Source organism: Ipomoea triloba, chromosome 10, assembly GCF_003576645.1.
Source record: "Ipomoea triloba cultivar NCNSP0323 chromosome 10, ASM357664v1".
NCBI classification, from domain to species: Eukaryota; Viridiplantae; Streptophyta; class Magnoliopsida; order Solanales; family Convolvulaceae; genus Ipomoea; species Ipomoea triloba.
Genome location: NC_044925.1, coordinates 16,656,497 through 16,671,328, shown reverse-complemented (window position 1 = coordinate 16,671,328; position 14,832 = coordinate 16,656,497). Strand labels below are relative to the sequence as shown.

At 38.4% G+C, this 14,832-nt stretch overlaps 1 protein-coding gene across 3 annotated transcripts in view; it reads left to right on the top strand.

Annotated features, from left to right (window-relative positions):
• Positions 1-14,832, top strand: part of LOC116031635 (eIF-2-alpha kinase GCN2) — a 41,366-nt gene that overhangs the window by 16,135 nt on the left and 10,399 nt on the right. For 2 of the 3 annotated variants that reach the window (XM_031273881.1, XM_031273884.1), the window contains 9 exons: positions 225-507; positions 621-714; positions 1,184-1,264; positions 1,485-1,541; positions 8,322-8,453; positions 9,712-9,795; positions 10,008-10,116; positions 10,192-10,328; positions 10,659-10,760. In XM_031273881.1, the coding sequence (XP_031129741.1) occupies positions 225-507; positions 621-714; positions 1,184-1,264; positions 1,485-1,541; positions 8,322-8,453; positions 9,712-9,795; positions 10,008-10,116; positions 10,192-10,328; positions 10,659-10,760 (1,079 nt within the window). Of the gene's footprint in view, positions 1-224; positions 508-620; positions 715-1,183; positions 1,265-1,484; positions 1,542-8,321; positions 8,454-9,711; positions 9,796-10,007; positions 10,117-10,191; positions 10,331-10,658; positions 10,761-14,832 lie in introns of all 3 variants that reach the window. The other variant, XM_031273883.1, reaches the window with a different exon arrangement.

Sequence of the window (14,832 nt, the reverse complement as noted above, 5' to 3'; positions counted from 1 at the left end):
AGTCCATATTTGCACCCAATCTGTCTTTCTTTTAGATTGAGTGTGGACTAATTTTGCAAGTATAGGACCGAATATATCCTGCGAGGGGAGGGGGGAGGGGTGACCAAAAGTGGAATTACCACTATACTCGGGGGACCAAAGTGAAATTAGTTCATATTGAAAATATTGTCAGACGCTTTAGTAGAAATTATTCTGATGTTTAAGCTTTCCTTTTATACATGCAGATATGTTACGAACAATTCATACCTCAGATGATACAGTTATATATGATAAAATTGTAAGTGCTGTTTTTAATGAGGAGATTCTGAATACAAAGGATCATACTGAGAATGGTGGAAGGTTAAAAATATCTGGAAATGATATTTCATCGATCCTATTTAGTGATTTGGAGACGGATAATCGTGATCATGTTGTGGAAGTGGCTAAAGAAGTGTTCAGACGACATTGTGCAAAGCATTTGGAGATCATTCACATGCGAATGTTGGGTGATTGCTTGCAGTCAAATAGGTTTCTCTTTCAATAACATTCTTGTTCATTGTTTCTTTTTCTTGGGCATTATTCTTTTTGCAGCTGACTTCTTTATTCTTGGTACTCTCCTTCGTCCTGATTTCAATTAAAAGGAATACTGTCAAGCTTTTGACCCGTGGGGGAGATATGATTGAGCTTTGTCATGAGTTACGGTTGCCCTTTGTTAAATGGGTGATTGCAAATCAGGTTGGTAATACTGTGAAATTTCAAGCCACTTTTACCTCCTGATTAATTATCACATCAAACCACTCAGTCATTCATCTTTCATCTACCACGATTTTTTTTTGGGTGACCTTTATCACTTTCTTAAGACTTGATATTTGTTTAAAGGCTGAGAAAGTTATGAGGTAAAAATTTATTGTAATGGAACTTTTGCTATAATTATTCTTTTATGCTCTCTAGTGGGCTCAATACTCCATTGCATGGAGTGTTACATTTTAAATACCAACATTTGAACATACAAATAAGAGGCTCTAAATGGATATTAATCATTGTGCATGGTGATCAATTACCTTCTTTATTTTCATAAATATTAACAACAATAAATTCATTCCTTCCAATGATGTTAGAATTTTTTTTTATTTTTTATTTTTTATTTTTATTTTTATTATTTTTTTAAAATTTATAAATACATGTTCATTTCCTTGTTACCCAGAAATCATTTTTCAAGCGTTATGAGATTTCATATGTCTACCGACGGCCAATTGGTCATTCACCGCCAAATCGCTATCTTCAGGTTTTGTGATATTTTTTTTTTTATTTTTCCTATTATTTGTCTTGTGCAAATTTCCTCACATTACTGGCACCTAGGCCAACCTCAATGGTATCTTTTCACATTACTGGCACCTACATTCACATTACTAGCACCTAGGCCAACCTCAATGGTATCTTTTCTTCTGCTTGAAATTTGGTTTATGCACCCTAACCTGTCATGTTGGTCTCCTTTGTATCTGTAGGGTGATTTTGACATTGTTGGAGGAGCAACAGCGTTGACAGAGGCAGAGATCATCAAGGTAATGAGCTCAATATATAATGTGCTTGTTCAGTATCTTAGTTTGAATTCATTTTCTAGATTCTAGCTAATTTGTCTGGAATAATTTGAGAGACTAATTTCAGGAGACTAAGAAATGGATGAACCCTGAAATTCTTTCTTTAGCTGTAAAGCTGCTTTAAAAAGCCTTGTTGATGTCTTCAGTCACTCTGCTATGACTCTCTACCACCTTTTTGTTGCTGCTGCTTTTGTTGCAGTACTAGTTTAGTACCTTTGTTGCCCACAGAAAAAAGCACCGACATGGACTTAACATTCATGTACAACATAAATCTGTAATGTTGGTCCCGGAAGGGTTGAGAACAAGTCTAGAGGAGGGGTGAATAGACTTGTCAGGATTTTGAAAATTTTAACTCTTTGTCCAAGTAAACTGAATGGTTACTTGAACGAATCGTTGAGTATTGTTAAGATGTGAGAGAATAAAGTATTCATATATTTCACACACTTTTAGGACTGTACAGACAACCACTATTTATATAGGAATAATCTATCAACCTAAAGGGCCCATTGTTAAACGGGCTTATGGTTTCAACACTCCCCCCTCAAGTTGGAGAGTATAGATCATATGCTCCAAGCTTGTTGATTAAGTGATTTTGTTAGAATATCAGCTAACTGATTTGCATAATTGATTAAGCTAGTTTTAATACACCTTGACACAATTTTCTCCATGATGAAGTGGTAGTCGACCTCGATGTGTTTGATCCTCTCATGATAAACTGGATTTTAGGCAATGTGAAGAGCTGCTTGGTTGTCACATATGAATGTCATTTGACTATTTGAGCAACATGGCCACATTGCAACTCTTGAAGTAAGTGCTTCAGCCACATGAGCTCACACGTGACAAGAGCCATGACACAGTATTTAGCTTCAGCACTGGGCCTGGCAACAACATCATGCTTCTTACTTTTCCAAGATATAAGATTACCACCAATGAGAACACAATAACTTAAAGTAGAGCTTCTGTCAAGAGGATAACCAGCCCAGTCTGCATCAGAATATCCAACAACTTGACCATGTCCTCTATCTACATAAAGTAAACCTTGCCTTGGTGCTCTTTTGATGTACCTTAGAACCCTAACAACAACATTCCAATGAGTATCACAAGGATTCTCAAGAATCTGACTTAATACACTGACTGTAAAGGAGATATCTGGTTGAGTTATTGTGACCATTTACTAAGATAACCCCTAGTGGGAGGTTTGCCATGTAACTTGAAGCAACGATCCTTGGTGTGGCCTACCTTGTGGCAATATTCACAATGACAACGATTGCCACGGCGAGTACCATTACCACTACTTGGTCCAGAAGGCCCTCTATCTGTAGCTCGAGATGCCAAAATAGATGAATCTCCAATAGGCTCGATTGAGGGAGCAGAGGCGACTCTGAGTAGTCTAGCAGCAGTTTCAGTCAAGGTAGGTGCAGTAGGACTTGCTAGAATCTGATCTCGAACGTGAACCAGATCAGGACGAAGGGTAGCCAAGGCAAACACCGTGAAGAACTTGTCACATTGCTTTATATGACCATCGGCAGTCTTCTCATGCGGCATCAGTATTCTTGCTGTAAAGCTTCAATTCAACCTAAGAATTCAGGTATACCATATCAACAGTCCCACGAAAGTTGAGCATATTAGAGATCAGTGAATAAAGCCTTTGGACATCATTAGTGTAAAGGGACTTTGCTTTATTCCAAACATCATAGCAAGTTTCATATGCCTTGTAAATGTTATGGAGTTTGGGATCAATTGACTGCCATAACATATAGCACAATAAGGCATCCACCTTCTCCAATTCACCTTTGTTTTCTGCAATTTCCGACATACCTTGGCCTTTGAACCAAAGTTTCACGGATGCAGCCCAAGATGCATAATTTTCACTCCCAACCTACCTATCCATGGTAATTGTCGGAAAGGAGGTAAAAGTAGTTGAAGATGATTCCATAATGACGAGTAGGAAGAAAAACATACATTGTTCCAGAATTTGACGACGACGGTGGTGACCGGCGAAAACGAGAATTTTAGAACACAGAGAAGTGTGTCTCCTCAAGACGATTCCAATGGTGGCAGTGGCGTCTTGATCGTAGATCTGGTCAGAAAACAGTGGAGATTCTCGGCGACAGTGGTGGCGGCGGCTACGGACGACAACTGGATTTCAGCCCCAGGCTCGTGACGAGGCTCAGAGTAGGCTTGTGGTGTTGGTTTGGGAGAAGAACCACTAGGCAGGTGTCGGAACGTGAGAAACAGTCGCGGCACTCCGGTGGCAGCAGCGGTCGGGAAAGAAAATGGGTATTTAGGGTTTAGGCTCTGATACCATGTTAAGATGTGAGAGAATAAAGTATTCATATATTTCACACTCTGCAAGAACTGTACAGACAAGCATTATTTATACAAAAATAATCTAGCAACCTAAATGGCCCATTGTTAAACGGGCTTAGGGGTTTCAACATAGAGTGTTAAGGTTCGAAGAGTTAACTCGAATAGTATTAGTTAACAATTCGAAAAGAACTGCTCGAGACATTCTCTAAGCTAACAATTCGAAACCTTAAAAACACTAGTGAATGTGACCAAGGCAAAAAGAGTCCTAGGTTCACGTCCCAAGGTGGATTTTCCTTAAAAAGCATAGATATTCTGTGCAGAGCAAAAAGATATGTTAAGTGTGTTTTCTTGGGTTATTCCCGACTTCAAAAAGGGTTATAGGTGTTATTCTCCATCACTCAGGCGTCACTTTGTTTCTGCAGATGTCACTTTTATTGAGTCTGCTTCTTTTTTCTAGCCTTCTCCAAGAGGAAAAGGGTTAACAGAAGGATAAACAATCGAATATGGTGTATGGTTGTTAAGTGTATTGAGGATGACACGCGATTGATTAGGTAATAGGCAGTCAAAATAGCATCAGCCCAAAACTGTGGAGATACATGAAAGTGTAACAACATAGTGCGAACAATTTCTACTAAATGCCTGTTTTTACGCTCAACGACCCCATTATGCTGAGGTGTGTAAACACATGACCTTTGATGTAACATACCCCGAGATGTCAAATAGGATTGAAAAGGTTTGGAGAGATACTCCTTGGCATTGTCACTACGCAAAACACGAATGGGTTTACCAAATTGAGTTTGTATTTCCGCACAGAAATTTTGAAAAATCAAGAATAATTCAGAACGATCTTTCATAAGGAAAACCCAAGTACATCTCGAATAATCATCAATACAGGTTACAAAATAATAAAACCTTAAGTAGAGTTGACACGACAAGGACCCCAAACATCTGTATGAACTAAATCAAAGAGGGACATAGCCCGATTATTGACTCTCCTCGAAAAAAGACTGACGTGATTGTTTTCCAAGGTGACATGACTCACAATCAAAAGACTCAACAGAAAGACCTGGAACCATCCGTCGAAATTTGGAGAGACTAGGATGGCCAAAACGACTATGAATAAGCATAGGAGAATTTGTGGAAGCACAAATAGCAACACCACCACGCAGGTAATAGAGACCTTGTGACTCAAGTCCGGTACCAATCACCTTCCCCGTACTGCGATCCTGCACAACAACCGAATCAGCACAAAAGGTTATGGAGCAGTTAAGGGTACGAGCAATTTACTCACAAAGACAAGGTTGAAATGACTATTAGGGACATATAACACAAACTAAGGGGAAAGATGCATAGGAGAAGCCTGACCAATACCAATAGTTTGTGTTTGATGACCAGCTAAGGTAACCATGGGCAGTTTAGACATAGAGACATTAGTCATAAGAGATATATTACTAGAAATATGATCTGAGGCACCTGAGTCCAGTATCCAAGTACTAGGTGTGCTAGTTTGAGAAAGACAAACCAGAGAAGAGGTATCTGGGAGAAGGTGTGGGAGTGGCAAGACGGGATGCTTTGAATTGGAGGTACTCTTTATAGTCACTAGGGGTTATCTTGACTGAGGTGGAACTCACACCATGAGCCTGAACCTCAGAACCAGTAGCCTATACCACATTAACAGAACGTGGAAGTCTGACATGGAACTTTAGCAGCGATCCTTGGTGTGGCCTACCTTGTGACAATAATCACAGTGAGAACGATTGCCACGACGAGCACCATTACTACTAGTAGGTCTAGAAAGCCCTCTATCTGTAGCTCGAGATGCCAAAACAGATAAATCTCCAATAGGCTCAATTGAGGGAGCAGACGCAACCTTGAGGAGTCTAGCAACAGTTTCAGTCAAGGTAGGTACAGTAGGACTTGCCAGAATATGATCTTGAACATGAACTAGATCAGGACGGGTAGCCAAAGAAAACACCATGAAGAACTTGTCACATTGCTTAACATGACCATCAACAGTCTTCTCATGCAGCATCAGGTTATTGTATTCATGCTGTAAAGCTTCAATTCGACCTAAGAATTCAGGCATACCCATATCAACAGTCCCACGGAAGTTAAGCATATTAGTGATCAGTGAATAAAGCCTTTGTACATCATTAGTGTAAAGAGACTTGGCTTTATTCCAAACATCATAGCAAGTTTCGTATGCATTGTAAATGTTATAGAGTTTGGGATCAATTGATTGCCATAACATATTGCACAATAAGGCATCCACCTTCTCCATTCACCTTTGTTTTCTGTAATGTCCTCAACTTTCTTGTCTAGATGAGTAGACATACCTTGGCCTTTGAACCAAAGTTTCACGGATGCAGCCCAAAATGCATAATTTTCACTCCTAACTAATTTGTCCATGGTAATAGTCGGAAAAGAGGTAAAAGGTGTGGAAGACGATGCTATAACGATAAGTAATAAAAAACAAATCACTGATTGGTCTGAGGCGGCCGGAATCCGGCGGAGTTGATCGGCGGCGATGGAGAAACTGATAACACAGTCAGGAGCGTCTCGTCGAGACGAAACCAATGGTGGCAACGACGTCTTGACTGGAGATCGGAGGAGAGAGATCTGGCCGTAAAACCAAAGAGATTTCTGGCGACGGCAGTGGCGCGTGGCGGTGTGTCCGGCGGCGGACGGCACCTAATAAAGTATTCATATATTTCACTCAATAAGCACGGTACAGACAACCGCTATTTATACAGGAATAATTTATCAACCTAATGGGCCTATTGATAAACAGGCTTAGGTTTTCAACAATATGATTTGTAGGAAGTCCCAGTGGTAGATAGTAGTGAACATTGTTATAGTTGCAGACTTGCAATACCAGCCAAAACCATAGTGATGGTTTTATAGAAAGTTGTGGGAGATTAAGGGTTTGTTTCAATTTAAAAGAATAAGTGAAGGGGGTTGTGTACTCCTTTTTAGAACTTGAAAGATCTAGTTAACCAATTATTCTAATTTACATGCAATCCAGTTTACCTTTTTAACTGCTTGTTCTATGTTCATTAGTGTGACTGCTTAGTTAGTACCTTAGACAGTGAGTAATTGCAGCGGAATTAAAATGAACACAGGATCTTTGATAACTCAGTTTGGAGATAAACTTCTCCTATGTCTGGGGGGCCACCAACAGTGAATGCCCAATCCACTAAGTGCTCAATTTTGAACAAAGAAAGGTAGGACCGGTTTACCAAGTGATGTACCCCTTCGCTAGAAACCTAGTCTTCTGTTCAAGCACTTCTTTCCTGGATTGTCGAAAAAACAACTTTGATCTCCCTCAACTTGTACTTCAATGGCTTTCACTCACCGCAACATCTTGTAGCTAAAGGTGTTAATGACCAGTAGTGTAAATCACACACTAGTTCTTCAAAGCATCAAATCAGCGCATATGAATTGACTACTCCAGGTTTGATCTTCATATTCAATCACCAGATTAAGAGGGGCAAGACAATGTTCAATCAGGGTTCTTCTCAGTAAATCATCTTTCTTGAAAAATTTTCTCTTAGATTAATCTCTGTATTAGTTTCTTTGAAAACTCTCAGCTTCTCTCTCTTAAGATTCTTGTTCAGAGAATATATAGGAAATCTTGAATCAGTTTAGAAAGTCTTAACTAATTGATTCCTTTCTTGACTTCCCATCTAGATCCTTTATATCTCCATTTGACTTGATTAAATCCAAGGGCCTTGGTTTAGTTTGTTCCTTTCAACATATTGAGTTAGTAACTGCTTCTTGAACTGTACATCCTTCACTGTGTGAGCGACTCTTGAAGCAATATGTCCATCAGCTGACTTAATCTGCTTAACCTATTTGTGGACTCTACTGACTCTTCTAAGTTGTCATAATAATTAAGCCAATAACAAAGTGTGGATAAACCATATAAGACTAACAATTGGGACACCATTAGAATTTAGAATCAATTTTCTAGATCATTTACACAATGCGATCAAGGTTACATACAGTGGTTGTGACCCATGAAGAAGTTGCTATTGTCAACCAGATGAGGCTGTCTTCACAGTCATCATCTTACCTTTGTCTAGATAGTTAACCTCATATCATGCCTCTCTTCTTCTCAACAATGGGTTTTTGGTTTAGGAGTCAATGATCATATGACAGGAAATTAGATATTTTGCCTGCCTATAACCCCACTAACACTATTGCTACCTTAGTTTGATACTTTAATGGGTTAAAAACTGTTACGAAAGTAAAGAGAAGATCTCTGAATATGTTGTATATTAGAAAATAGAATACACAGCCCTATAAATACATGCTAGAAGACTTCTAATAAAGAAACAAGTTTCCATATGACTACCTACTCAAATCCCTATAAATCTTGGCTTATCTAGATTTGCTAGTGTGGCTTCAACTTATGTTGCATTCATTTCACAGGTTTCAATGGACATTATTACTCACTTTTTTAGATCAGAATTATGTGATGTTCATTTAAATCATGGGGATTTATTGGAGGCAATTTGGACTTGGATAGGCATCAAGCCTGAGCATAGAAAAAAAGTCGCTGAGGTATGAGTTTGTATTTAAATGGAATGTTTTTACTTTATGAAGTTTCCAAAATTTAAAATATTTATTTGATTGTTAATATTGAAAATAAATAAAAAACTAAATGCATATAATTTCTATAACAACTTAAGCTTTTGAGTTGAGGATGAAAACATATTTCAATATGTTACTGGAATAGGTAAAAGGTCTTGAGTTCAATTCTCATGCACTACTCATAAAAAATATTTTTGCGTGATTGGTTTGTAAAAAATTATCAAGTCAACATGTGATGAGGTGTGTGGAAGATAAATATTTAATAATTATTTCTTAGAATGAAAGCCTAGACCTAATGTGCTGATCCATATGTATATGTTGTACATGTATTTTCTAAAATGAATGATATTTTATTTTTCTCATTACATGGTAGAGCCCTGGATTTTAGAAAAATGCTCATCGTGGGACAGGGTATGTTTAAGCAATAATAATAAATAAATAAATAAATAAATAAATAAATAAAAACTGTTTGAACGATTGGATATCACCAATCTAATGAGAAAGCGGAGAGAGTGCTTTAGAGCCTTGGGAAAGACAGTGACAATAGGAAGACATGAATGCTCTCAGAAAGAGTGGTACATGTGATGTGGTTAACATGGATTTGATGAATGTTCATTGTGTTTTGTGATCTGTTGGCCATTGGTGATGAGCTGTGTCATTTTAATTCTTTTGTTCACTTAAACAGTTAAACTTTGTACTCTTGATATTCTTGTGCTAATGAAGTCATTTGTTGTGCATAGGTGATAGATTATTAAGGAGTGGGCTTATGGAGGAGGGTTTTTAATTTTTTTTAAAATAATTTTTTAATTTATTTTTTTTGGGACTAAAATTACTATAATAACTATATGCCATAATTAGAGAGCAAAAATGCAAATTTCCCATTTTAAAATTTTGGGATAGTTGCACTTTTGGTCTGTAAGTTATACCGTTAAAGTTTATGTACTGACTAATTTAATTTTTTACTTGTGCTTAAAGTTTAGAATTAATATCACAAGGGACTATATCGATTAACATGTATCCCAAAAGTGCAATTTTCTTACTAGTCTGGTTCTGGTCTTTAGGTTGCCTTATGTATTGTTTTATCCCTTTGTTGTGAACGTGAATGAGAATCATATTCCAACTGGAAGTTCTCAACTTGTGTTCAAAGTTCCATTCTCAGTAAATGCTTAAGTATTTTAAATGGGCTGACATGAAGATCTTGAATTTATCTATTGTTTCCTCCATGAAGCTTCTCTCTGTGCTGGGATCTTTGCGTCCACAGTCCTCTGAAAGAAAGAGAAAATGGGTTGAAACACGAAGGCAACTTCGACAGGTAAGACTAATCATTTTATAATAGAGATGTTAATATGCTGTTATTACTTATACCAAATGTTTTCTTGCATCAAGTATTTTGAAGTCTTGGTTCCTCTTTTTATGGCCACCTGCAATGGTGATTGTAAGAGGCCATGTTTCCATGTCATAGTGTTTTTAGCCTTCTTGTTTTATTTGAATTTTAATTAATGCGCTCATGAGTATCCTTTTCAGGAACTTAATCTTGCAGAAACTGTACTAAACAGATTACAAACTGTTGGGTTGAGATTTTGTGTGGCTGCTGATCAGGCCCTTCCACGACTAAGAGGTGCCCTTCCTGCTGGTATGGTGCTTATTCCAATTCCACATCTGATTATAGGTCCAATAAAATGATATTTATTCTTTAGAACTCTTGCAGATAAGTCCACGCACAAAGCACTTGATGAAATGTCTGAGCTTTTTAACTATTTAAGAGTTTGGAAGTTAGAGAAGCGTGTCTATGTAGATGCACTAATGCCGCCAACTGAGAGTTATCACAGGAATTTGTTTTTCCAGGTGTCAGTACAACTCTCTCTGTCACTCTCTTGTACACTTGGCCTACATCAATTTCACATAAGGATTTGACCCTTGATTTCCTATATAAAACTACTTGTGTTAACTGGAAATCTTAATTTTATCCACGAACATGTAAACAAGCATGTTCTTGAACATAAATGACCAAAATATGGGTCTGTTCAAGCTCCATTGTTTTATTACATGAGCTTCAATGTTTTTTTCAAACCAAGAATTCATGCATTCTAATTATGTTAATGCTTTCAAAAATCAATTTGCCAATAATAAATTCAACTTTGTTTCATTGATTGATTGTACATCTTATTGCTACAGATATATTTACGGGCAAATAATAGCCCTAGCATGGAGGGAACATTACTTGCTATTGGTGGGCGTTATGACCATCTGTTCCATAACATTGGAGACACAGAATATGTTAGTAGAATATCCATAATTCTCCTTCATTATTTCTATTTTTGTTTACAAAACATTGTTATTTTTCAATTTTTCAATTTTCATCATTGATTAAACATTCATTAAGGGACATTAAATGAAGATGAAATTGTAAAATTCTCCAATCATGAGACATTAAGGGAAATAAAATGAAGATGTAATAGAATCTGTGAAATCAGAAAAATCTGTGTTTCTTACTTGCATTTTCTACAATGGCATGCTGCCATATATATACATGTTGGAAACCTCTACACTATTGATGTCATTTCATCTTTCTATGCTACACTATTGAAGACATTTCATCTTTCTATACTACTGATGCCATTTCATCTTTCTATGCTACACTATTGAAGCCATTTCATCTTTCAAGGCATAATATAATAATTCTCAACACCCCCCCTCAAGCTGGAGCGTGAATATCAAAAGCTCCAAGCTTGTTACACAAATATTCAACTCTAGGACCTCTTAAAGCTTTGGTGAAGATGTCAGCCAACTGATCATTTGTACCTACAAATGAGGTAACAATTTCCCCGGATGCAATCTTTTCACGAACAAAATGACAATCAATCTCAATGTGTTTTGTTCTCTCATGAAAGACAGGATTAGATGCAATATGCAAAGCTGCTTGATTGTCACACATCAGTTTAATCGGCCCTTTCATGTAGAATTTTAATTCAGATAGGAGATGCTTTAACCAGATTAGTTCACATGTTCCCAAGGCTATTGACCGATATTCTGCCTCTGCACTAGATCGAGCCACCACATTTTGCTTCTTACTTTTCCAAGATATTAGGTTGCCTCCAAGAAAAACACAGTATCCTGATGTTGATTTTCTATCCCAAGGGCATCCAGCCCAATCTGCATCAGTATAACCAATAATCTCTGTATTTCCATGATCCTTGTATAACACTCCGGTCCCGGGAGACTTCTTGATGTATCGTAGAATCCTTATGACAGCATCCCAATGGCTGTCACATGGAGAGGCCAAAAACTGACTCACAATACTCACTGCAAAAGAAATGTCTGGACGGGTGACGGTTAAGTACAACAGTTTTCCAACCAACCTTCGATATCTTCCTGGATCTGAAAAGAGTTTCCCTTGTTCTGGTACAAGCTTAATATTAGGATCCATGGGAGTATCAATTGGTCTACAATCAAGCATACCTGTTTCCTCTAATATGTCTAAAGCATATTTTCGTTGAGATATACAAATCCCTTGCTTTGACTGGGCAACTTCTATCCCTAAGAAGTATTTTAATTTTCCAAGATCTTTTGTTTCAAAGTGTTTGAAAAGATGTTGCTTTAACTGGACCATTCCTTCCGCATCATTTCCTGTGATAACAATATCATCAACATAAACAACAAGATAAATACTTTTACCTTGTTGATGCCGATAGAACACAGAATGATCCACTTTGCTCCGAATTAACCCAAAATCTTGTAGAACTGTGCTAAAGCGTCCAAACCAGGCACGTGGAGACTGTTTCAATCCATAAAGAGAGCGTTTTAGTTTGCAAACCAGGTTAGTCTCCCCCCCTTGAGCAACAAATCCAGGAGGTTGCTCCATATACACTTCCTCTTTGAGATCCCCATGTAAGAATGCATTCTTGATGTCTAACTGGTATAGAGGCCAATGATGTATAGCAGCAATAGAGAGAAAGATCCTGATGGAAGAGATCTTGGCCACAGGTGATAATGTATCGGTGTAATCAACGCCAAATACTTGAGTGTACCCCTTGGCTACGAGTCGAGCCTTGAGTCTGTCTACCTGTCCATCTGGTCCAACTTTGACGTTATAGACCCATCGACAACCAACAACTGTTTTGCCAGGAGGTAATGGAACCAAGTTCCAAGTTCCCGAGGAATGTAAAGCAGCCATTTCATCTACCATAGCTTGTTGCCAACCAGGATGAGAAAGAGCCTCTTTAACCGATTTAGGAACATAAACAGATGATAAACTAGAGATGAAGGCATTATAAACAGGGGAAAAACGGTGATAAGAGACAAAATTATATATAGGATAGGGATTGCGAGTAGACCTGTTACCTACCCGACTAGCAATGGGAGTACTGGAAACTGGAGCAGGAACCGCATCCAAGGGAAGAGACAGCTCAGGAGATGAATCAGCAGGTTCAATGTTTGCAGTAGTAGTGGTTGGTGGCAATGTTGACCGACGATGATAGGTGAACTGGAATGGAGAAACAGTGTGTGTTTGTGATGGATTGGGAGGTAGGACACTAGGAGGTAGTGGCATTTCTATCCCGCCTTCAAACGAGGGAACTGGTAGGACATCAGGAAAAGGATCCACAACCCCTGTAGAGTCAGATGAAAAGAATGGAGTGTTTTCAAAGAAGGTAACATTTGGTGATACATAGAACCGCCGTGTGTCAGGGCAATAACATCTGAAACCTTTTTGAACCCTAGAGTACCCCACAAAAATACATTTCAAAGACTTGGGTGCGATCTTATCACGACTAGGAGTAATATCATGAACAAAACAAGTACAACCAAAAACCTTAAGTGGAAGTTTGTGTAATGGCTCTTGAGGAAACAGTAGGTTGTAAGGTATTTTGCCGTGTAAAACAGATGATGGCATACGGTTAATAAGATAACATGAATGAAGGATAGCATCTCCCCAGAAACAAGAAGGGACCTTATAGTGAAGAAGCATAGTCCTAGCAGTTTCCACTAGATGTCTATTCTTCCGTTCAGACACACCATTTTGTTGTGGGGTGTTCGGACAAGAAGACTCATGGAGAATACCCTCCGATTCAAGAAGGGTAGTCAAAGGAGTATTGAAATATTCCTTGGCATTATCACTCCGAAGAATTTTAATAGACACTCCAAACTGATTTTTAATTTCATTATGAAACTTTTGAAAGATGTGAAACAGTTCAGAACGTCGTTGCATTAGGAAAACCCAAGTACAACGAGAAAAGTCATCAATAAAAGTAACAAAATACCTAAAACCTAACACAGATGCGACACGACTAGGACCCCAAATATCACTGTGAACTAAAGAGAAAGGAGATGAAGATACTTTATTGACCCGTTCAGGAAATGAGGTTCTGGAATGTTTTCCATACTGACAAGATTCACACTCTAGTGAAGACAACTTTGAGAGATTTGGTTCAAGTTGTTGCAGTTTCTTCAAACTCGGATGACCTAGACGACAATGAGTAAGGGAAGGAGAAATAGTAGCACTACAGACAGCGGAAGCAGGAGTAGATAAGCGGTATAGTCCTTTTGATTCATACCCCGAGCCAATCGTCTTCCCCGAACGACGGTCCTGTATAATAACAGAATCAGAAGAAAATGTAACTAGGCAATCCAGAGAGTGAGTAAGTTGACGAATGGAAATCAAGTTAAAAGGACATGTAGGTATGTACAGAACTGATGATAAAGGTAAATTAGGAAGAGGCCTTGCTTTACCAACACCATGAGCAGTACATATGGATCCATTACCAAATACAATTGATGGAAGAGACTTAGAATCTGTGAAGTGAGTCAATAAAGAAGAATTACCACAGATATGTTCAGAAGCACCTGAATCAAGGACCCATGATCCAAGAGAGCCAGATTGAGAAACCAGGGCAGTGTGAGTCTCTTTGGTGTGAGCTACAGGAGTGACAACAGCAGCTTGGGCACTAGCTTTAAATCGGGCAAACTCTTCATATTCTGTAAGAGAGATAGTTTTAGAACCTGAATCCTGTTTGAGCTCAGCCACATTTGTAGGGGCAAGCACCGGTCTCCCATGCAGCTTCCAGCATCGATCCCGTGTGTGTCCAGATCGATTGCAGTAATCGCAATATCTAGTGTTTTTCTGCCCACTACGGTCTTTATTTCGGTTGCCCAAATGGTTACCTCGACCTCCTTGGATCACAAGAGCAGATTGGTCTGTGGTGGGTGCAGAAGTCTCATCAGGAAAGGAAGTCACTTGAAGAAGGCGTTTGAACAATTCTTGGATCCCTGGTACAACATTATCTCCAAGAATCTGGTTTCGAGTATTCTCAAACTCAGGGCCTAATTTAGATAAAACAAAGACAACAAAAAA